This window comes from Chroicocephalus ridibundus, chromosome 11, assembly GCF_963924245.1.
Source record: "Chroicocephalus ridibundus chromosome 11, bChrRid1.1, whole genome shotgun sequence".
Classification (NCBI taxonomy): Eukaryota; Metazoa; Chordata; class Aves; order Charadriiformes; family Laridae; genus Chroicocephalus; species Chroicocephalus ridibundus.
In genome coordinates, this window is record NC_086294.1 from 1,390,496 (window position 1) to 1,413,108 (window position 22,613).

The 22,613-nt window shown below is 57.3% G+C and overlaps 1 protein-coding gene across 3 annotated transcripts; it reads left to right on the forward strand.

Annotated features, from left to right (window-relative positions):
- Positions 1-2,728: 2,728 nt before the first annotated feature.
- STING1 (stimulator of interferon response cGAMP interactor 1) lies at positions 2,729-14,356 on the forward strand. Of its 3 annotated transcripts, none has more exons than XM_063349379.1 (7): positions 2,729-4,337; positions 4,668-4,912; positions 5,533-5,713; positions 6,630-6,738; positions 6,896-7,131; positions 9,411-9,537; positions 13,890-14,355. In XM_063349379.1, exons 2-7 carry the CDS (start codon positions 4,668-4,670, stop codon positions 14,081-14,083), a joined length of 1,092 nt encoding a protein of 363 aa, XP_063205449.1. In that variant the 5' UTR covers positions 2,729-4,337; the 3' UTR covers positions 14,084-14,355. The 3 variants fall into 3 exon arrangements, with proteins under 3 accessions (XP_063205449.1, XP_063205448.1, XP_063205447.1); XM_063349378.1 differs by having other exon boundaries at positions 2,732-4,337; positions 9,351-9,537; positions 13,890-14,354; XM_063349377.1 differs by lacking the exon at positions 2,729-4,337 and adding an exon at positions 8,870-8,986 and having other exon boundaries at positions 4,388-4,912; positions 9,351-9,537; positions 13,890-14,356.
- The last annotated feature ends 8,257 nt before the right edge of the window (positions 14,357-22,613 follow it).

Genomic DNA, 22,613 nt, shown 5'->3' on the forward strand with positions numbered 1-22,613 from the left:
GAGCCGAGGTGTGCTTGGGAGATGGAGGGAGCAGCTTGCCCGCTTCTGCCAGAGTTTACCCAGCGCACCGATGGCTCCTCACTGCGTCAGGGGCAGCAAGCCGGGTCACACAGCCCAGCGCGACACAGAGGATCGCAGAGCGCTTTATTTTTTGCGAGGCGGGGGGGGCGCCGATAAAGCAAGCCCTGTCAGTGCGCAGGACCTCCGAGGGTACACGGGTGGTGCAACGGCAGCGCTGAAAACACCAACTGTGGCACTTTTTCAGCTGGGGGCCCCAAAACCACTTTTAACACTCCGAAGCCACTTTCGACACCAGCCTGGCATCCAAACCCTGTCCCCACAGGCGTCCCCGGTGTAAAGCTGTCACTGGGCAGCCTGCCTTTTGGCTGAAGCCAGCAGCTCCGCCGGCTTTTGCAAGGCGACGGCACATGATGCAAAAAAGCCAGGAGGCAAGCGCTGCTGCAGGGCCCATCTGGCAGCGGGAGCCAGCTCTGTTACGCCCGGACCTGCTCGCCGGGAGCAGCCCTTCACCCAGGGAACGCACCGTGTTCCCGGCCTGGCTTTTGGCTGGGGACGTGCCACACGCATCCAGCACCTGCTCCCCGCGGCCTCGCACAGCGCCAGCTCCGGGCCGGGCTCCGGCGTTAATCCACCTTATACATAAGGCACCTCATACAGGGCCACCAGTGGGTCCCCGGAGGTGGCGGGGGGGGACTTCAAGCAAATTCGCAGCACCTGGCTACCCGCAAGGGGTCTCACCTCCTCTCGCTGCACATTTCCTTATTCTTTTTCCAGGTTATTACAAATTCTCAGGCATTTCACCAAAACCCTTGCCTGTCTAAGCCAAGTCCTGGCTACAGCTGTCCACTGCGCCCATGGCCACCGGGATGTCAGGAGAGGCTGATCCCCTCCCCAGGCCCAACCAGTGCACCAAGACCCTTCTGGAAACCAGCCTGTCTTGTGTTACGGGCCAGCTCAGCCCTTCTGGGTGCTCCCAAGGCTGGAAGTTGTGACGCTCTATGTTAAGGAGAACCTTGAAAGTACAGAGGTCAACTACGGCGACTGTGGAAGCCTTATTGAATGCCTCCAGGTCAAGATCAGAGAGGTTGCCTCCAAGGGGGATCAGAATCACAGAATGGTTTGAGTTGGAAGGGACCTTAAAGATTATGTAGTTCCAACCCCCTGCCCTGGGCAGGGACACCTCCCACCAGACCAGGTTGCTCCAATCTTCATCCAGCCTGGCCTTGAATACCTCCAGAGTGGGGCAGCCACAGCTTCTCTGGGCAACCTGGGCCAGGGGCTCACCGCCCTCACAGCAAAGAATTTCTTCCTGATATCCAATCTGAATCTCCCCTCTTTCAGTTTGAAGCCATTACCCCGTGTCTTATCATTACCGTCCCTGATAAAGAGTCCCTCCCCATCCCTCCTGTAGGCCCCCTTTAGGGACTGGAAGGCCACTATAATGTCTCCTCGGAGCCTTCTCTTCTCCAGGCTGAACAACCCCAACTCTCTCAGCCTGTCCTCGTACAGTAGGTAGGATCTTCCAGTAGATATCTGCTATCCACCTCCAAACCAAGACAATAAAGCCACCGAAGCAATCCTTGGGTTACTTAAGCAAGCCCTGGCTCAACAGAACCTGGTTCTTATGTGTGGCTTCAATGACCCAGACATTTGTTGGAAGAATAGTACAGTTCCCGAAATGCGTGGAGGGCTGCTTCCTCATACAAACATTAAATGTGCCAACCAGGGATGAGGCACCGCTGGACTTGCTGCTCACAAACCAAGAAACCTTAAACCAGGACACCTGCTTTGTAATACCTCAGTTAATGATAGCCTTGGCTGCAGTGATCGCAATATTTTTTGTCACCCCTCACTAGAGGAAAGACACTGAGGGGCTGGAGCGTGTCCAGAGAAGGGCAACGGAGCTGGTGAGGGGTCTGGAGCACAAGTCCTGTGGGGAGCGGCTGAGGGAGCTGGGGGTGTTCAGCCTGGAGAAAAGGAGGCTGAGGGGAGACCTTCTCGCTCTCTACAGCTCCCTGAAAGGAGGGGGTAGCCGGGGGGGTCAGTCTCTTCTCCCAGGGAACAGGCGATGGGACAAGAGGAAATGGCCACAAGTTGCGCCAGAGGAGGTTTAGATGGGATATCAGGAAGGAAAGGGTTATCAAGCATTGGAACAGGCTGCCCCGGGGAGTGGTGGAATTGCCTACCAGCTGTCAACTTCCTCCTCCTGATCCCCTGGCCTGTAGTAAACACGCACAACATCGTCTCCAGCGTTAGCCGGCCCCTTAATTCCTACCCATAAGCTCTCAACACATTCTTCATCCAGCCCTGAGGCAGAACTCGATTCCAGTTGCTCTCTCGCATAAAGAGCAGCTCCACCACCAGGCCTCGCTGGCCTGTCTTTCCTAAAAGGCCATCCGCAACAGTGTTCCAGCCATGCGAGCTCTCCCACCGCGTCTCTGTAATCGCAAGGAGAGCACGGCCCCGTGACCACACGCAGATCTCCAGTTCCGCCCGTTTATTCCCCGTGCTGCGTGCGTTGGCATACAGGCGTTTCAGAGCGGCAGTCGAGCGTGCGGGTTCCCCTGGAGCGGTGCATCCTGTAGCCAGCCTTGATCTACCCATTTTGGCTACACAGAGGCCACAGGAGACCATGCCGAAAGCTTTGCTGAAATGAAGGTTCTCCCCTCATCCCCACGGCTGGTTATCCCACCTCACAAGGCACTCAGGTGGGTCAGGTGTGACGTGCCCTTTGTAAATCCCCGCTGCCTGTTGCCTTCGCATCCTTCAGGTGCTCGACAGCGATTGCTGGGAGGATTTGCTCCATCACCTTCCCAGGGACAGAGGTGCCAGAGGTGCCGTTGGGCAGGCGGCAGTTCACCAAACCCTCTTTCTCCCCTGCTCAAAGTTGTGTGGGACGTTTGCCTTCTCCCCTTCATCAGGAACCTCCCAATTGCTACGATCTTCCAAAGACATGAGGGAGGAGCCTTGCCATGGCACTGGCGAGCTCCCTCAGCATCCTCGAGTGCTTGGCACCCGGTCCTGTGGGCTTGTGTATGTGTGCCCTAAGTCACCCTTCCTCTAGGATGGGCGATGCCTCAGTCCGGAGTTCTGGAGTCAGGAATGCATGGGTCGGGATCAAAGGCGGATGAACAGACAGGGTCCTCCTCAGACATCGGACACTGAAGAAGGAGGCTGACCCTTTGATCCCTCAGCTTTTACACTGAGCATGGGGCAGATGGGATGGGATACCCCTGTAGGTCAATTTTGGGTCACCTGTCCTGTCCGCTCCTCCCCGCAGGTGGGACCCCTCTGCGCTTTTCCATTTCCGACCCTCCAACTGGGCAAATAACAAAATTAGCTGACCTTGGTTGTTACAGCAGTAAGTATAAGCAAGAGCCTCTGTGCACACCATTCCTTGGCACTAACTGTAAACATTGGTCTTATCACGCTGAGAAGGAACCATTTTCGGCACCACGTGCTGTTAATTTCAGAGCGTTAGAAGAGGCCTAGCTAAGAAGTAAAATTACTGCATGGAAAGTTGTTTCTGTCTTTACCTCAAACCAGGACACCGCTGCAGCCTCTGCTGCTGGGACCGGGGACCTGGGAGCCTTGAGGGCAAACCTCAGCAGTAACGGCTGCGTCAAAGGCGGCCTGGAGTACCTCAGCTGCTCCGGGTTTGTGGTCACCAAGACCTGAGAGGTTTGACGGCCTCACTGGCCAGCAAGAGCCCGGCTGCGGCAAGCCCCGCTGTGCCACCAGTGCCTGTGGGACACTGAGCTGGCATCTGCCGGAGCTGCCTGGGGTGGGGGGAGCCAGGGAGCTGTGAGTCACCCTCTCTGCTACAGGGAATTTTCTTCTGTTTCGCCCCTGGAAACCTGCTGCACTTAATAAATTCAATCTCTAATAAATTCAATCTCGATAAATTCCGGCCTCCTTCCTCATTCCAGCTCGGCTCAGCCCCGCTCTGACCTGACAGACACGGAGGGGCTTTCCAGAGGTGTAGCTCAGGGCTGTCGAAACCTGACGCATCCACCCAGCGCTGCCTGGTGCCTGGGAGACCTCCCGGGTGCCCTGCGTGGGAGGGCTCTGCTGCTTTCTGCAAGTTGCTGGCCGCCGCAAAAGACGCTTTCGTTTTCATTTTTCTCGGTGCCTGGAACTGTGCGGCTCCACCCGTGGCACCAGAAGCCACTGCGGTGCAGGGGCTCCCAGCCCCCGCGGCGGCAGCAGCTTCCAAGAAGAGCCGCGGCCGCCCAGGCTGGAGCCCGGAGCCCATCAGCGGCAGCGCAGGGAACCCAGGCAGCAGCCGGTCCCGCGGCTGGTTGGTAACCGCTCCGGTGAGCGCGGCGCGAGGCGCGATGGAGAAGCAGGGAGGGCTGGCGCAGGGTTGGCATCGATTTGGGAGCGGGGTGGCCAGCCAAGCTCCGCCTTGCCAAGCCCATTTGGGCATGGGGGCCAGCCCCGAGGTGGCCTGGGCAGCACGCAAGGGAACCTCCCCAGAAGCGGCTGCATTTCAGCAGCTTGCAAAGGAAGGGACGGCTCCGCTGTGTGCTTTGGGGTGCTCAGCCAGCGCTGGGTGTGCGCGTCTGCCCCCCTTCTCCGCTCCCTGAGGCGCTGCTGTGGGCACTGGGGACGACGGCTGCTGCTGACACCCCCCTCTGCCGCAGATGTCTCAGGAACCCCAGCAGCCAAGACAACCCACCGCCCTGCTCATCCCCAAGGCCCGGGGCGGGCGAGCGCAACGTGCCACGTACCTGCTGCTGGCCCTGTGCGCCGCCGCGCTGTACCTCGCCGGGGAGCCCCTCACGCCCGCCGCCCGCAGCCTCACCTTCCACTTCGTGGCCCTGGAGATCAGGGCGCTGCTCAAGGGCATCTGCTACCTGGCCGAGGAGATCTTCCACCTCCAATCCAGGTGAGCCATCTCCTGGGCTGCCGGAACCACTCTGGAGACAAGGGCGTCACAGCCTCCGGGTGTTGTGTGGGGATCTGCTCCCTCGACTCTACCTCCACACGAGGCCTCTGTGGCAACGCTCTGCGGCGCCCCGGCAGCCCCCACTGCTCTCCATCACCCTCCCGTCACTCCCATCTCTTCCTCCCTCTCCTCCTCTCCCCCTCTCCTGCTTGCTCACATCCCTGCGTGTCTATGGACCTCGTCCTCCCCTCTCCCTGGTAGCTCCATAGTGTTCCCTTTCCCTGGGGGACAGATCTCTGCCCCCAGCCTCTCCCCACCACCCAGTGCCGGAGGGCGCGGGGCTGTTGCAGACAGTCTCCCCTTGTTGTCCAGGGCGACGTTGCATCTGCTCCCCACTGAGACCCACGGGAGCAGCAAGGGACGCAAGCCCTCCCGCGGCTGGGGGCACCCAGGGTGCGCTGAGCAGGGTCCCGCAGGGCTCCCTGGTTCCGCGCCGCTCCAGGAGCTCAGCGGCACTGGCAGGCAGCTGGGAGCATCCCCCGGCCAGCACCCCAAGGGCTGCGATGGGGATGGCGGGCGAGTGGCCACCAGCCCATCTCCTGCCCCCCTCTCCCACCCAGGCACCGCGGCAGCTTCTGGAGGGCCCTGAGCGCCTGCTTCTCCCTGCGCTGGCACGGGCCCCTGCTGCTCGTCTGTGGCTCAGCCTACGTGGCTCTTCGCGATGGAGATGGGCAGCCACTCGGCCTCCACCTCGGCCTCGTCAGCTTCTGCGAGCTCCTCGTCCTGGCTCTGGGGCTCCAGGTAAGGCACCGACGCCTCCAGCCCGGCCGTCTTCCCGGGGAGCAGTTCAGCCCTGAGCAGCCATGGGGACACGCGGCCCGGCCCTGGGTGGCCCCTGCGCGTATGGCCCACCCGCACGCAGCCCCGCAGCGGGAGAACTGCTCTCCTTAGCTCAGCCCCGGAGAGCAGATCTCCTCGGCCGGCGGCAGGGCCAGGCTGCCTGCTGATGGGCACGGCCGCCCCGCGGCGCTGGCAGCAGCCCTGCCGCAGCCAGAGCCCCGCTGACACCAAAAACGGGGGGATTTTTAAAACTGGCAGTCAAGCTGGTGCTTCAGGGGAGAGGGGAGCCTGCGTGGTCTCCAAAGGGTTAATTATCACCCGTGCTGTGGGCGGCAGAGCCAAGCTCCAGGTACTTCTGCAGCACTGGGAGGGCTCTGCTTTCCCCCAGCAGAGCTGGAAGGGGAGAGGGGTCACGCAGGCTACGGAAAGGTGCTTTGGGGAGGGCAGCTGCCAGGTGCCTGCGGGGACTCAACGCCCATTTCCACCTAAACAAACACGCAAGAGCTGGCAGGGGCCACTGGTGTCCCTGGAAATCCCACCGTCAGGCGCTGGGATGTCTCCTCCCGCAGGCTGGAAGCACTGGGCTGGTGCACAAGTTGCACCGGGACACGCCATCCCCAGGGAAGGGGCAGCCAAAAAAGTGCCCGGTTCACCCCAGCATCAGCTTCCTGACCTGCAGGGGCTGTGTGGGCTACCCAGGGCTCTTGGCCCTGCGGCCCAAGGTAGTGGTGGTGGAAGGGGGCAGCGGGGCTCCTCACTCTCCAGATCTCTTTGGAGAGGGCGGCTGCTCTCCAGTCCCTGCAGAGACCCAACCGCTGAAGAAGAGCCCAGGTGGCGGCTTTCCTCACCTCTGGCCTGTCTGTCCTTCCCTCCGCAGAAGCCCTCAGCAGTGGAAATATCCGAGATGTCTGAGAAGTCCAAGCAGAATGTCGCTCACGGGCTGGCCTGGTCTTATTACGTTGGGTACCTAAAAATAGTCCTGCCACGTACGTAGCCGTTTCCCTGCATTATCACGCCTACAGATAGAAATAGCTCCTAATAAAAATCCTCCCACTTTTAGAGTGTTAGCAGGGAGATGGGGAGCGAGGCAGAAAGCAGCCGTACTCATGCCAGCCACCTCTGCCCCATGCTCTCTTCCACCAGGGGTGAAAAAGTCGATGGAGGAATTCAGCAGAGCCAACCCCAACGCGCTGGTATGCAGGGAGACCTGGAAGCTCCACATCTTGGTCCCTTTGAGCTGTGACATCTACGATGACCTGGAGAAAGCTGACAGCAATATCCGGTACCTGACAGACCTCACCGAAACCACCCTGACTCGAGCTGGCACCAAAAAAAGGGTCTACAAACACAGCCTCTACACAATCCGGGATGAAGACAAGGTACACCGAGCGCAGTGTCGGGAGAGCAGTCGGCATGTGTCAGCCCAAAGGTCTTCCTGGCCTCAGATCCCAGCCCAGAAGTGGCCATAAGGGCAGGACAGCGTCCCCCCCCTCCTATCAGATACTCCCAGCTTTCAGCAGGATTCCACCAGTTGGAGAGGTCCTGTCCATGCTGGCCACCTGCACTCCTTCCTCCTGGCTGCCTCCTCCCAGGCTCAGCCCTTTGCAGGGACGTTGGGATCACTTAACCCCTCCGGGAGTTGTTTTAAGTCACAGCTGTGGACAGAGGCGTCGGCAGAGCGATGCTTCTCACCTGGGTCTCCCCAACTTCATAGAATCATAGAATCGTAGATTTGTCAGGGTTGAAAGAGACCTTAAAGATCACCTACTTCCAACCCCCCTGCCCTGGGCAGGGACACCTCCCATAGATCAGGTTGCTCAGAGCCCCGTCCAGCCTGGCCTTAAAAACTTCCAGGGATGGGGCTTCCACCACCTCTCTGGGCATCCTGCTCCAGTGTCTCACCACCCTCATGGTGAAGAACTTCTTCCTAACGTCCAGTCTGAATCGTCCCAGCTCTAGTTTTAATCCATTCCCTCTAGTCCTACCCTTACCCGACATCCTAAAAAGTCCCTCACCATCTCCCTTAAGATCCTGGTAGGCCACTATAAGGTCTCCTTGGAGCCTTCTTTTCTCCAGACTGAACAGCCCCAACTCCCTCAGTCTGTCCTCATAGGAGAGGTGCTCCAGCCTTCTGATCATCCTCGTGGCCCTTCTCTGGAGACCTTCCAGCACATCCATATCTTTCTTGTAGTAGGGGCTCCAGAACTGGATGCAGTACTCCAGGTGGGGTCTCACAGGAGTGGAGTAGAGGGGGAGAATCACCTCCCTCGACCTGCTGGCCATGCTTCTCCTGATGCGGACCAGGATACGATGGGCTTTCTGGGCTGCTAGTGCGCACTGACGGCTCATGTTGAGCCTCTCGTCCACCAGCCCCCCCAAGCCCTTTTCTTCAGGGCTGCTCTCAAGCCAGTCGCTGCCCAGCCCCTATCGGTGCTTGGGATTGCCCCGACCCAGATGGGAGGACCTTGCACTTGGTCTTGTTGAACTTCATGAGGTTGGCATGGGCCCACCTCTCCAGCCTGCCCAGGTCCCTCTGGATGGCATCCCTTCCCTCCAGCGTGTCAGCCGCCCCACACAGCTTGGTGTCGCCGGCAGACTTGCGCACTCTATGCCACTTGCCCTTTCGACGGTGGCTGAGCGCCGAGCTGCTGCTCTCCAAGCCCTGCCTGCAGGGCCTCCCGAGCCCCTTTCCTGGCCAAGCTCCTGGGGAAGTACAAACGCAGCCTCGGGTTTTTCCTGCTACCGCGCACGCACCGATGCTGCGCTTCATCTGCTGAGTCACTCGGCACCAAGCGAGCTCCAGCAGCTCCGCCGCCCGGACCCGTCCTGACCCACTGCGTGCTCTCGCTGAAATCCGTCCCTCCGCTTGCTGCCCAGCCGTGGGTCCACGCGTGCGCGGCAGCGATGCCACCCCCCACCCTTGGCACCCACCCTCCGAGGCTATTAGCTCTTTCCACGGCGCTGCATTTACCCAGGGATCCCGTCCCTCTTCCTTTTAATGCACTTCACTAAACTTCCCAGTTTGCCCAGTATAAGACTTACCGGTAACCGTACTCCTCCTTGGAATTTTTATGGCCTTAAATCTCGCCTCGTTTGTTTTGCTCTGCCTCTTTCTAGCTGTGTGTTTGCCTGGCCAGCATTTATCCTCTTCTCCCTTCTCCTGCTCTCCATTGGGATGTTCGGACTTCTCCTTCTCTAGCAGAAAAGCCACCATGGTGGTGGGACCAGACCCGGGTAAGGGGCATCTCCACAGAGGACCAACCTCCATGGGGAAAATCCCTCCCCAGGCTGCAGCTTGGGAGTGCTGCCATAGCCAGGGGCCCTGCGGGAGGGAGGCAGCTTCATGAGCCCGCCCGGCGCGCGGGGCACAGCCGTACCTGCTTCCCTGCCAGGACGGTGGCTCAGCGCAGGACGGGGGGACACTGGGGCCAGGACCAGCGTCCCTGTCCCGGGGGTCCAGCACACAGCACCAGCGCAGGGCAGGCCACGGAGCTGCATCGGGGTCCTTCGGGCTCTGCCCAGCACCACGGTCCCCCAGCAGCCCTTTGCCAGACGCTTGGTCCTCCTGCCCCCATTTCTTTTTCTTCCCTCACGGCAGCTCTGGCACTGCGCGGTGGAGTACGCCACCCCGCTGCAGTCCCTCTACGCCATGTCCCAGGACGAGGGCGCTGCCTTCAGCCGGGAGGAACGCCTGGAGCAGGCCAAGCTTTTCTACAGGACGTTGGAGGAGATCCTGAAAGGCTCCAAGGAGTGCGTGGGCACCTACCGGCTCATTGCGTACGAGGGTGAGTGAGGAGGGGAAGGGGCTCCCCCAGCCCCCTAAGTGGCCTGGGATCCGGGCAAAGACGGGGAAGCTGGGCAGGATTCGCATAGCGCGTGGGTGATACCCCCACTCACACGGGCGTGGGGGTCCCTGCCGCAGTGGGAGGAAGGGGCTGCTTCCCGACGCAGAAGGATGTCTTGCTGTGGGTCTCAGAGGCGTGGGGAGGGTGCTGGCAGAGCTGGTCCCGGTTGAAGTCCCCAGAGTCACCCGAGACAAGCGGTCTTCTGCTGTGGCAGCAGGAACGCTCCCTCAAGGATTAAATACAACAGCAGGAAGGAGCAGCTCCCTTCGCTGCTGATGTTCCTGGGAAAAATAGCTGGGGCCACCAAGCTGTCCCCAGCCCCGGGAGGAGCGGCGGTGTGTGAGCTGGCTCAGTGGCATCCCTCCTGACGGGGGATGAGGAAGAGCCAGGCTAGCCCTTCTTCCTCTTCATTTCCCTTCTCCTCACCTCTGCCAGAGCAGCAGGGCTTGAGAAACAGCTTGCTGCTTCTTGCTGAAATGAATCTCCTTGTTTTTCAGAGGAAATTCGGTGCTTTCCCTGACGGGCAGCAGCATTTAGAATCATAGAATCATAGAATCATTTAGGTTGGAACAGACCTTTGGGATCATTGAGTCCAACCATCAACTCCACTCTACAAAGTTCTCCCCTACACCACATCCCCCAACACCACATCTTGAGTCTTGAACACATCCAGGGACAGTGACTCCACCACCTCCCTGGGCAGCCTATTCCAGTGTCTGACCACTCTTTCTGTGAAGAATTTTTTCCTAATGTCCAGCCTAAACCTCCCTGCTGCAGCTTGAACCCATTCCCTCTTGTTCTATCACTACCTGTGAGAAGAGACCAGCAACAACCTCTCTACAATGTCCTTCCAATTAGTTGTAGAGAGCGATGAGGTCTCCCCTCAGCCTCCTCTTCCTCAAACTAAACAGTCCCAGCTCCTTCAATCGCTCCTCATAAGATTTATTCTCCAGGCCCTTCACCAGCTTCGTTGCTCTCCTCTGCACTCGCTCCAGCACCTCGAGATCTCTCTCGTATTGACGTGCCCAGAACTGGACACAATACTCAAGGTGTGGCCTCACCAGTGCTGAGTACAGGGGGACAATCACCTCCCTCCTTCTGCTGGTCACGCTATTTCTAATACAAGCCAGGATGCCATTGGCCCTCTTGGCCACCTGGGCACACTGCTGGCTCATGTTCAGCCACTTGTCAATTAGAACCCCCAGGTCCTTTTCTACCAGGAGCTCTCCAGCCACACTGCCCCAAGCCTGTAGCGATGCATGGGGTTGTTGTGGCCCAAGTGCAGGACCCGGCACTTGGCCTTGTTGAAGCTCATACCGTTAGCATTGGCCCATCGGTCCAATCTATCCAAGTCTCTCTGTAGAGCCTCCCTATCCTCATGTAGATCAACACTCCCGCTTAGCTTCGTGTCATCTGCAAACTTGCTGATGATACACTCTATGTCCTTATCAAGGTCATCAATAAAGATGTTAAACAGAAATGGTCCCAACACTGAGCCCTGAGGGACTTGTGACCGGCCGCCAGCTGGATTTGACTCCATTGATCACCACTCTTTGGGACCGTCCATCCAGCCACTGCTTGATCCAGCAGATCGTATGCTCATCCAGGCCATGAGCCGCCAGTTTTTCCATGAGAATTCTACAGGGAACAGGGTCAAATGCTTTTCAAAAGTCTAGGTAGATGATGTCCACAGCCTTTCCCTCATCCAATAAGTGGGTCATCTTGTCATAGAAGGAGATCAGGTTCGTCAGGCAGGACCTGCCTTTCCTAAACCCATGCTGACTGGGCCTGATCCCCTGCTTGTCCATTATATAGACTTGTAAAGGCACTCAAGATGATCTGCTCCATGACCTTCCGTGCTACCGAGGTCAGACTGACAGGCCTATAGTTTCCCGGATCCTTCTTTCTGCCTTTTTTGTAGATGGGCGCTACATTTGCTACCCTCCAGGCCATTGGGACCTCCCCAGTTAGCCATGACTTCAGGTAGATCATGGAAAGTGGCTTGGCGAGCAAGGCTGCCAACTGTTTCAGCACTCTTGGATGTAACCCATCCGGTCCCACAGACTTGTGCGCATCCAAGCGGCGTAGCAGGTCACTGATCACTTCCTCATGAATTGTGACAACCTCGTCCAGCTTCCCCTCCCTGTCTTCCAGCTCACGAGGCTGGGTGCCCAGGGAACAGCTCGTTCCACTGCTAAAGACTGAGGAAAAGTAGGCATTGAGCACCTCAGCCTTTTCCTCATCCTTTGTGACTCTGTTTCCCTCTGCATCCAGTAAGGGAGGGAGATTTTCCCTAATCCTCCCTTTGTTGTTAATGAATTTATAGAAACATTTTTTGTTATCCTTAACAGCTGTAGCTAGGTTGAGCTCGAGCTGTGCTTTGGCTCTCCTAATTTTCTCCCTGCATAGCTTTGCTATATCCTTATAGTCTTCATGAGAGACCTGCCCCCTCTTCCAGAGGTCATAGACTCTCCTTTTGTTCTTGAGGTCCAGCCAAAGGTCCCTATTTAGCCAGGCCGGTCTCCTTCCCCGCCTACTTGTTTTTCGGCACACAGGGACAGCCCCCTCCTGTATTATGTCCAGCCTTCCTGGGCTCCTATATCCTTCAGGGCAGCCTCCCAAGGGACTTTGTCCAGCAGTCTTCTGAACAGGTCAAAGTTTGCCCTCTGGAAGTCTAAGGTGGCAGTTTTACTAACCCCTCTCCTTGTTTCTCCAAGAATCAGAAATTCGATCATCTCATGATCACTGTGCCCTAGACGGCCACCAACCTTTTCTTCCCCTACAAGTTCTTCCCTGTTCACAAGAAGCAGGTCCAGGAGGGCACCTTCCCTGGTCGGCTCACTTACCAGCTGTGTGAGGAAGTTATCTTCCACACATTCCAGGAGCCTCCTGGATTGTCCCCTCTCAGCTGTGTTGTATTCCCAGCAGATATCCAGGTGGTTAAAGTCCCCCACAAGAACAACAGCAAGTGATCGCGAGATTTCCCCCAGCTGCTTACAGAAAGCTTCGTCCGCCTCACTGCTTTGGTTGGGAGGTCTATAGCAGACTCCCACAGCGATAGCAGCTTTATCGGCCCTTAACCTAATCCAAACTCTCCACCCCGTCATCGCTATACTCGATTTCTGAACTCTCGTAGCATTCTCTAATATACAGGGCCACTCCTCCACCTCTCCTTTCCTGTCTGTCCCTCCTGAAGAGCTTGTAGCCATCGATTGTGGCACTCCAGTCGTGTGAGGCATCCCACCACGTTTCTGTGATAGCCACTCTGTCATAGTTTCCCTGGTGCATCATGGCTTCAAGCTCCCCCTGTTTGTTGCGCATACTGCGTGCATTGGTAGAGATGCACTTCAGATGTGCCAATGACTCCAGCACCTTTTTGTGGGTGTGGGCCCCATTTCCCACCAGACCCCTCTCGGGTGCTTCCATGATTTCTGAATGTCTATCCCTTCTCTCCAATGAAATGGCAGAGTGAGAGTCCTCGCTAGCCCACCATCCTTCAAGCCCTGGCATGCCTCCCTTGGGTTTACTCCTGACAGGCCCAGTTGTCTCCCCTTCCCCCCTCATATCTAGTTTAAAGCCCTGTCAATGAGCCTTGCTAACTCCTGCCCCAAAATTCTTTTCCCCTTCTGGGACAGGTGAGTTCCACCTGCCACCAGCAGGCCAGGTGACTCCTATAGCAGCCTGTGATCAAAAAACCCAAAGCCCTGCCCATAACACCAGTCCCGGAGCCACGAGTCGACCCGATGCCTCTTCCTGTTAATTTCCTCATTCGTGATTGCCACTGAAGGGACAGAGGAGAACACAACTTGCATTCCTGACCCCTAAAGCTGCCTCCCCAAGGCTCTAAAATATCTTTTAATCGATTTTGGGCTCCTTCCACCCACTTCATCACTACCCACCTGAAATATTAAGAGGGGGTAATAGTCAGAGAAGTACTTCTAGTAATAGTAATAGTAATAGTAATAGTAATAGTAATAGTAATAGTAATAGTAATAGTAATAGAGGGGGTAATAGTCAGAGGAGTATTTCCACCCAGTGAGGCTGTTCCCGTCACAACAAGCACTACTGGGAAACCAGCACATGGTGCCTGTGTTTCACTCTCCTCCCTGCACTTTGTGTTTTATTTTCTTTCTTCTGGCCTGCTGAAAGGGGAAAGTAAGAACCGTATTTTGACTCCTCAGGAAATTCTGCATATTTTGGAGCGTCTCCCAGAGACTCTGCTCTGGTCCCTGCCCAGACCCCTGCCTCGGGCCAGGCCACTGAAGGTGGGTTTTGTCTTTCTCCTGTTCCAGAGTCGGGCGAAGCAGAGACCCACTTCTTGTCCAGAGAGATCCTCTGGCACCTCCGGCAGCAGCGTCATGAGGAATACACCCTGCGCGAGGGGAACCAGCCGCACAATCCATCCACGACCCTCAGCTCAACGGAGCTCAACATCCAGATAAGTGAGTCGGATCTGCCACAGCCCCTGCGAAGCGACTGCTTCTGAAGCACCAGCGCCGCCCAGCCCCTCACCGCCACCTCGGGGCTCCAGTCCCCCTTCCCCAAGCCCCTTCCTCTTCCAGCAAGTGCTGCCCATGGTAGCGATCCCCAACCTCCTGCAGGAACTGCCCACCAAAGCCTCCTGCGCGTCGTGGTTACTGGAAACAGCTGACTCAAACCACAGTCCTGTGACACACTTCCCGTTTTCTTTGTTATATGTATCTCATGTATGAATCTGTGGGTGTTTTGGTTTTTTTCATCTGCTTTGATTCATATCGTATAAAGCGTTTTCCTCTGGAGTAAGTTGCGTTATCCTGAATCTCGGGCATGATGTCTGCCCTTGGATATCCCGCGGTGTTGGATGGGGCTTTGGAAATCCCAGCCACGAGCGCGTCTGCATGGGCTGGGTCCAACATCTCCAGGGTGTTCTGGCTAATCTGATGGCTTCCGCCGGGACAAGGAGCACGCGCAAGACTTCCAGGGTACTCTCCAGGCTGTGGGCCCCACTGTCCACCTCACGCATGAACATCCTCACTTTCCACCCACTGGGGATGTGGAGGTGGAAGAAGAGGTGGTCGGGTCCGGGGAACTCGGACATTCGGTGGTCCCACGGTGCGGGAAACCTCCCTTCCTTTGCTCCATCTGGTAATTTCACACCAAGAGCCACCTGCGGTGCCTGCTGATGCCCTGCACGCCCGCATTCCTCCCAAGCGCTCCGCAGAAGTGTTTCTCCAGCCCCAAAGGATGTGCCAGCCCCCCTGGAGCTCTGGGAAAGGGGCAGGGTGCAGCCCTGGAACAACTTGCGTGGGGTTTTTGCTGCGAGACATCACCTCTTGGGCTGCTCGGGGCCCTCCGTGCCTGGGGATGATGTACCCCCGACAAGCCCAGCGAGCCGGGCTCTCCCTGCCTGCTTGGGCCCCACGTGGTCAAGTAGAAGCCAGGCAGAGGACTTGCGCAGCTCTGAGACAGACAATTTCTTAGCTCTGCCTGTCCTGATGCTCCTCCAGGATGTGCCTGGAGCTGCCTAGGCTGAAAAGGGGGCTGCACCCATGCCAGGCCCACGCCTGGGCACCCCACCTAAGGCCACACTTGCTGGAGAGACCCAGCTTGTGGGGGATGGAGCCTACTCCCGAGGGACTGCCCAGGGCCAAGCAAGCAGATGAGAAATACAGTCCCCATGGGGGGCAGCTGGGAAGAGAGCAAAATCCCAAAGGTGTCCCGCATGACCTGGGCTGGCCATGGGGCAGGGGAGCCAGCCAGTCCCTCCGGCAACCGAGCATGAGGCCAGCTCTGGCCAGCATGGCCAGAGCTGCGCGCCACAGGGCAGAATGGTCACCCCAGGGCTTGTTGCCTGACGGAGATCGTGGCAGAGCTTCGCTGTGGTGCAGCTTGGCAAGGCCACGCAGCAGGGGCCGGAGCTGTGCGTCCGCTGCTCCATGCCTCAGTTTCCCCTTTAGTCAAGAGCTGAAGGAGGATCCGGCCAGCCAGTTGTGCCCTGGGAGGGAAGGGGAGGCAGCAGGCACCCAGTTGGATCGTTACCCTCTGAGGTTGCAGCACCCCTATGTGGATGTGATCCTTTTGGTCCCTCCCAACCCCCAGGACTTTGGCAAAAGGACTGAGGTCCCTTGAGAGCTCCCATTCGTGCTCAGCCTGAACTTCCAGCACTTGGGCCAAGCCACAGCTATGGCCTTCCTCTGGGCTAGCCATGGAGACCCCGAGGGGACTGTGGAGTCCAGGGGCCCAGAGGAGGTGACCTGGCCTCATGGCTGAAGATGGCAACAAGACTGCTGTGCCTGCTTCCCTCCTGGCTCCTCTCACAGCTTCCTGGGTGGCTGTTCCTGAATCCAGACACACAAAACTCCTAGGATGCTGCCACCTTTGTGGACACTGAATCATAGAATCACAGAATCACAGAATGTGTTGGGTTGGAAGGGACCTCTAAAGGCCATCTAGTCCAAGCCCCCTGCAGTCAGCAGGAACATCTTCAACTAGATCAGGTTGCTCAGAGCCTCATCCAGCCTGGCCTTGAATGTCTCCAGGGATGGGGCCTCCACCACCTCTCTGGGCAACCTGGGCCAGTGTCTCACCACCCTCAGCAGAAAGAACTTCTTCCTAATGGCTGATCTAACCCTGCCCTGCTCTAGTTTAAACCATTGCCCCTCGTCCTGTCGCTACATTCCCTTGCCAACAGCCCCTTCCCAGCTTTCCTGGAGCCCCTTCAGGGACTGGAAGGGGCTTTAATGTCTCCCCGGAGCCTTCTCTTCTCCAGGCTGATCCCCCCCAGCTCTCTCAGCCTGTCCTCACAGCAGAAGGGGCTCCAGCCCTCTGAGCATCTCCGGGGCCTCCTCTGGCCCCGCTCCAACAGCTCCATGTCCTCCTTGTGCTGAGGGCTCCAGAGCTGGACACAGCACTCCAGGTGGGGTCTCAGGAGAGCAGAGCAGAGGGGGAGAATCCCCTCTCTGGATCTGCTGGCCACGCTTCTTTTGATGCCACCGAGGAGACACTGGCGAGTCTCCAGCTAAGCCAGCCTCCCTGCCACTATTTCTCCAACGTGGTTAGGGTCCCCCAGGCCCTGTCTGGACGTGGCAGACAATTGCCAGGTGCCAGGTGTGTGATGTCTCTAACAGCAGGCTCAGGGTCCCCAGCAGAGCCACGGCTGCCCAGCCTTGCCATGTCCTTGCCGCATGGCTCCTACCGGCGGCACACAGCTCCTCTCAGGAGCCCACCTCCCGCTGGGCTGAGCGCGCACAGCCTGTGTGAGCGCCGCGGTGCACTGGAGGGGTAACAAAACCAGACAAGAGCACAGAATCAACCACCGCTGTTGGGATCACAGCAGGGCACTGGGTTTCTTTGTCACCCCCAGGCTAAGGTGAAAGTGTTTGTGGCTGAGCAGGCTCACCCGGGACAGAGAGACACCGGTGGGAAGGGCTGGGTGGGCGCAGGCTGGGGCTGAGCCCGTGCCCCCACTCCTGCCCTTGGCTGCCCATCTCCTTTAACTCCCATAACCTTGCCGCTCCCATCCCAAAGATGATGGATACACATTCCTCTGCCCATGGCTCCCAAGGGAATGGTCATGCTTGGACACCCCTGGACACCTCCCTGAGCTGGGAACAGCCACAGGCCAGTGCTTCACCCTTCGGCAGGAAGACGGGTGCCCCAGCCAGAGTCCCAGCCTGGGGGGCAGGGGTGCCTGGGAGCACCGGAGACAAACTGAACGGCTGCACATAGAATCACAGAATTGCCTGGGTTGGAAGGGACCTTTCAGGTCATCGAGTCCAACCACCAACCTAACTCTGACAAAACCATCACTGAACTATATCTCTAAGCACTATGTCTACCCGTCTTTTAAATACCTCCAGGGATGGTGCCGGATACAACAGATTTGGAGGCAGGGGGCTGTGTGCACAGGGCTCCCAGCAGGCGAGGAGGCAGCTCCAGTGAGCAGCCCAGCACAGCAGCAGGCGTTGCTGGGAACCGGGTTTAAGAGCAGCCTGTCCGTGCCGCCTCCAAGGGCAGCCCAAAGGGCTCCGACACGGCAGCGCTGCTTCAGCCTTGTTTGCTCCGCGAAGAGCTCACTGGACTCATCTCGGAAGCGCAGCCACACCACCCAGGGCTCCCCTCTGGGCGGGAGGAGAAAAACCTGGCTGTATGATTTTGAACAGATGGATGAAAGCTTGGATGATTGGAGGTGGTGGTGGCCCCATCCCTGGAGACGTTCAAGGCCAGGCTTGATGAGGCTCTGAGCAACCTGATCTAGTTAAAGATGTCCCTGCTCTCTTGGGCTGCTCTCCTGGCCTGGAAGTGCGGTCTGTGCTGAGACACAGAATCACAGAATTACAGAACGGTTCGGGTTGGAAGGGACCTTAAAGATCATCTGGTTCCAAGACCTTGTGCCCCCAGCGTGACCCTGAGTGAAGAGGGATCAGCTACAGCTTATTCCTCTCTCATCTAAAGCACTGCGTGAAACAGCTCCGGTTCCTTCTGTCTCTCCCTCCCTTTCCTTCCCAGGATAAAACTGCTCTTACCTGGCAGCTGCCTCTCAGCAAAGCACCCCAGGTGAATAACAGGGCTCCGTCTTTCGCGCACATGGGAGAACGTGGTGGGAGATGCCTCTCCCCGGCTCCAGCCCAGCGAGCTTACAGAGGAGATTCGACTGCATGTTGGTCCCGCCGGGACTGGGAATTGGAACCCATTTCAGGATTCAGTAAAACCTTAATCTGCAGCCTAATCTCTGGGTACTGCATCTGCGCAAAAGGCAAAAACGACAGCTGAAAGGGATGTTCAGGGAGGGTTTGTGACAGCAAAAGCTACTGCAAAGAGCCAGCTCCTCTTGGCCTGCTGGTCCGCAGAGGTGTCGGAGGTCTTTGTCGAGGTCTCCAGGATGTGCCAAGTGCCGGGAGCCGCACTGTCCGGGGAGGTGAGAGCTGTGCTGCTGCAGGACCTCCTGCTGGTGGCGTACCCCTGGGTGCATGGAGCAGAGTGCTGTGCCCGAGGGGTCTGGCCTTGGGGCGTGGGACGTGGGTCCTGATCACCCACCTCCTCTTTTGGAGCGGCGTTCCCGAGGGCACAGAGCAAACTCTGCAGGCCCCTGCTGAGATTCCAGGTAAATGCATGGCATCGGGGCTGAGCTCAGCAACATGGGAACAGCCAGAAGCGGCCGCGTGAGGAGCAAAGCCAGTGCCACCACAGTCCACCAGGGTCTGCACCTTCGAATCCACCGGGATGGGCCACAAACACCGTCTCCTTCCTGACTCCCTGCTCCCTTATCTTGCGCTTCTTATCTTGCCTGTCGCCACCTTCATTCAGGTTGGGCTGGAGACGGTGGATTATCTCAGCCCTTTTTATCAGGGGACAGGTATAAAGACAGGCCCAAGCCCAGAGGAAACCTGATAGTAACCTTGTTCCGGCAGAAACTGTGCTGCCAGCCAAAGGCTCAGCTCCTGCCAGTGCTCAAGGGCAAAGCTGGAGACAAGAGAACAGCAAGGTGAAAGCTTGGTCGCAGGCAGAGTGGAATCAGAGCAGCAGGAAAATCAAACCTCAGAAGAAGGTTTGAACCTCAGAAGAAGTGCCCAGGATACTGGCCCAGGTTTCCCAGAGCGGTGGTGGAGGCCCCATCCCTAGAGACATTCAAGGCCAGGCTGGAGGAGGCTCTGAGCGACCTGATCTAGTTGAAGATGTCCCGGCCCACTGCAGGAGAGTTGGAGACGTGTAAAAGGCCCTTCCAACCCAACACATCCTACGGTTCTATGATTCTAAGAAGTGGAAGCTGGCTGCCCAAGCTGGCAAACAGAGTTTAACCAGTTTCCCTAACAGCACAAATCAGCTCAGTTTTTGCGCTAATTGCAGCGTTCCACATCAGACCTGACACAGGGCTCCCCGGCTTCTGCGGGGGTTGAAGGTGCCGCAGAGCGTCAGCAGCACAGACACAGCCTGGTGGGTGCTGGCATGCACCAGGGCAGCGGCGTCCCCACGCAGCCCCACGCCCTCATCACCACTGTGCCCGCTGCCGTGAGGGGACAAAAGCCCTGGATGTCCCATGCTCCGGCACCGCCTTGCTCCAGTGGTGGGCCATGCTCCAGTGCCATGGCTGCCCATGGGAAGCAGAGGTGTGAGTGGCACCAGCACTACCCCGATCTGGAGCCAAACGTGCAGGGACTACCAGGACCGTGAGAACTGATGAGCGGATTTAGGGAGCATCTTCAACCTCAGCCCCCCGAGCACAAGCTGTGGGGGACAGGAGCATGGCACCAAGCCTAACCATCATGGAGAGGTGCCTGACAGGGGGCTACGAGCCCCAGTTATTGCTTATCCCTGGAGCAAGCACACAGCCATGGGAATGACTCATGGATGGGCTTGGAGCTGCAGTGAGAGATGGCTGGCACTGCTCTTGCCCTACTTTTTCCTCTCTCCACTGCTTCTCCACTGGGTGAGGACGTGTGGGACGAGGAGCTGAGCTTTCCGGCCAGCTCTGCAGTGGGACTGCTGGGTCCCAGGCATCCAGGAGCCAAACCTTATGAAGTTCAACAAGGCCAAGTGCAACGTCCTAAACTTGGGTCGGGACAATCCACGTTATCAATACAGGCTGGGGGATGAGGTGGTAGAGAGCAGCCCTGTGGAAAAGGGCTTGGCGGTGCTGTTGGACGAAAAGCTGGACATGAGCCGACAATGTGCACTTGCAGCCCAGAAGGCCAATCGCGTCCTGGGCTGCATCAAAAGAAGCGTGGCCAGCAGATCCAGAGAGAGGATTCTCCCCCTCTACTCTGCTCTCCTGAGACCCCACCTGGAGTGCTGTGTCCAGCTCTGGAGCCCTCAGCACAAGGAGGACATGGACCTGTTGGAGCGGGGCCAGAGGAGGCCACAGAGATGCTCAGAGGGCTGGAGCCCCTCTGCTGTGAGGACAGGCTGGGAGAGTTGGGGGGGTTCAGCCTGGAGAAGAGAAGGCTCCGGGGAGACCTTAGAGCCCCTTCCAGTCCCTGAAGGGGCTCCAGGAAAGCTGGGAAGGGGCTGTTGGCAAGGGAATGTAGCAACAGGACGAGGGGCAATGGTTATAAACTAGAGCAGGGCGGGTTTAGATTGGACATTAGGAAGAAGTTCTTTCTGCTGAGGGTGGTGAGACACTGGCCCAGGTTGCCCAGAGAGGTGGTGGAGGCCCCATCCCTGGAGACATTCAAGGCCAGGCTGGAGGAGGCTCTGAGCGACCTGATCTAGTTGAAGATGTCCCTGCTGACTGCAGGGGGGTTGGACTAGACGGCCTTTAGAGGTCCCTTCCAACCCAACACATCCTCTGGTTCTATGACGAGGTATCAATTCCTTTGCATCCAGCATCACTTATATTTTGTGGGTACATCGCTATTTGCCATGGGGAAATGACCCTTTTTGTCTCCAGATTCAAGCCTTCGCACGGTTCCTCTAGCCCCGAGACTGTGCATAAGTCACTGCTTTCCTCAAAAATCAGAAAAACTTCCCGCGCCGTTTAAATTCATTCAGTTTGTGGTGGGAACTAGAGTTGATCAAGTGCTGTACAAAATGCTTATGTACGCACTTATCATGAGCAGCAGCTTAAGGAAAGACACGTGGCTTAAAAGAAAGAGAAAAGATGCAGCATTCCTTGCTCTCGGCTATGCTCTCACTTGCTCATGTGTGAATCCGAGCAGCTGATCCGGATGCTGGTTGTCTCCCTCTTGCTCTCCCTGTCTGTGCTTGTGGGACCTTGTCCCTGCAAAGGCTGGTAAAGAGACTATTCTTACAACGCTGCTGGTTCGCGACCGGATTGTGGAAAATGTGTTGAGATTTCTCATTTTTCGCTTACATTCCTGGTAACTACCGTCTGCTGAAGTCTTACACCAAGCACACACCTTGGCTGTAACGTTTCTTTCTAATAGAAGAGCCAGAGTCAATTTTGACCCTCAAAATTTTATGCAAGGGCTTGAATATAAATGTCGTCATTACCAAACCAGACCTTCTAGAAAAGACCCACAAACCTGACCCACTGCAAGGCCCTCTCTGGTGCTGAGATGCAGGAATTGCTCTCAGCTTTGTTTGTGCTGCCGCCCCTCTGCTCCTGGGAACTACAAACTCATCCTGAAATTTGGGCCCTGAAGCCTTTGGGCAGAAACTTTCTGATTGTTTGACAAGGTCAAATTATGGAGCCTCGCAAACGCAGGATCATAGAATCACAGAATGGTTTGGGTTGGAAGGGACCTTAAAGCCCACCCAGTGCCACCCCCTGCCCCAGGCAGGGACACCTCCCACCAGCCCAGGTTGCTCCAAGCCCCGTCCAACCTGGCCTTGAACCCCTCCAGGGATGGGGCAGCCACAGCTTCTCTGGGCAACCTGGGCCAGGGGCTCACTGCCCTCAGATAGACCCTAAAGCTGTGTAAGCCCTGAGCATGGAGAGGGAAACTGAGGCACAAGCTTGCTGGGGAACTAAGCTGCCATATCCTTCTGGAGAAGCATTGCAGGTTTAGGTGCTTGTGGGAATTCCATGCTTGGTCCTTCATCCCTTTCCTTGAATTCATCAGCTTCAAAGCTCCCTCCACGCTTCTGTATCTGGGGCAGGAGGGGAGAAGAAGCCAAAGGTAACTATTTCTGAAGTTTGGCAACAGCTAGAAAGATTGCCCAGGACCTACTTTTATTTGCATCCTTAAATCTTTTATCCGTGTAATTTCTAAAGAGCAGGTGAGTTTGGTCCAGAGCAAAGAACTCTTTGTGCACGATGATGCTTTACAACCAGCTTGTGCGGTGGCGGTCACTTCGCGAGGCCGAAATAACACAAGTGACAAGGCGTGCCCGACAGTCAGGGAGGGTCGTGTGCTTCCATGGGGAAAAAAGCGCAGGAAAGTGTTTGTGAGGTTGGCCATGGATCCACCTCCCGTGAAGAAACAGCTCCAGGAGGCGAGCAGCAGTGACTGTTCGGTGGGGCTATGCTGCCCTCAAGCGTTGCTTTATAGCAATATCCAAATTTTCGAAGTCCGCCTGCACCGTTACGCCGTCCGAGGTTTGTGGCCGTGCACCAAAAAAAGGCCCTTGCAATCACA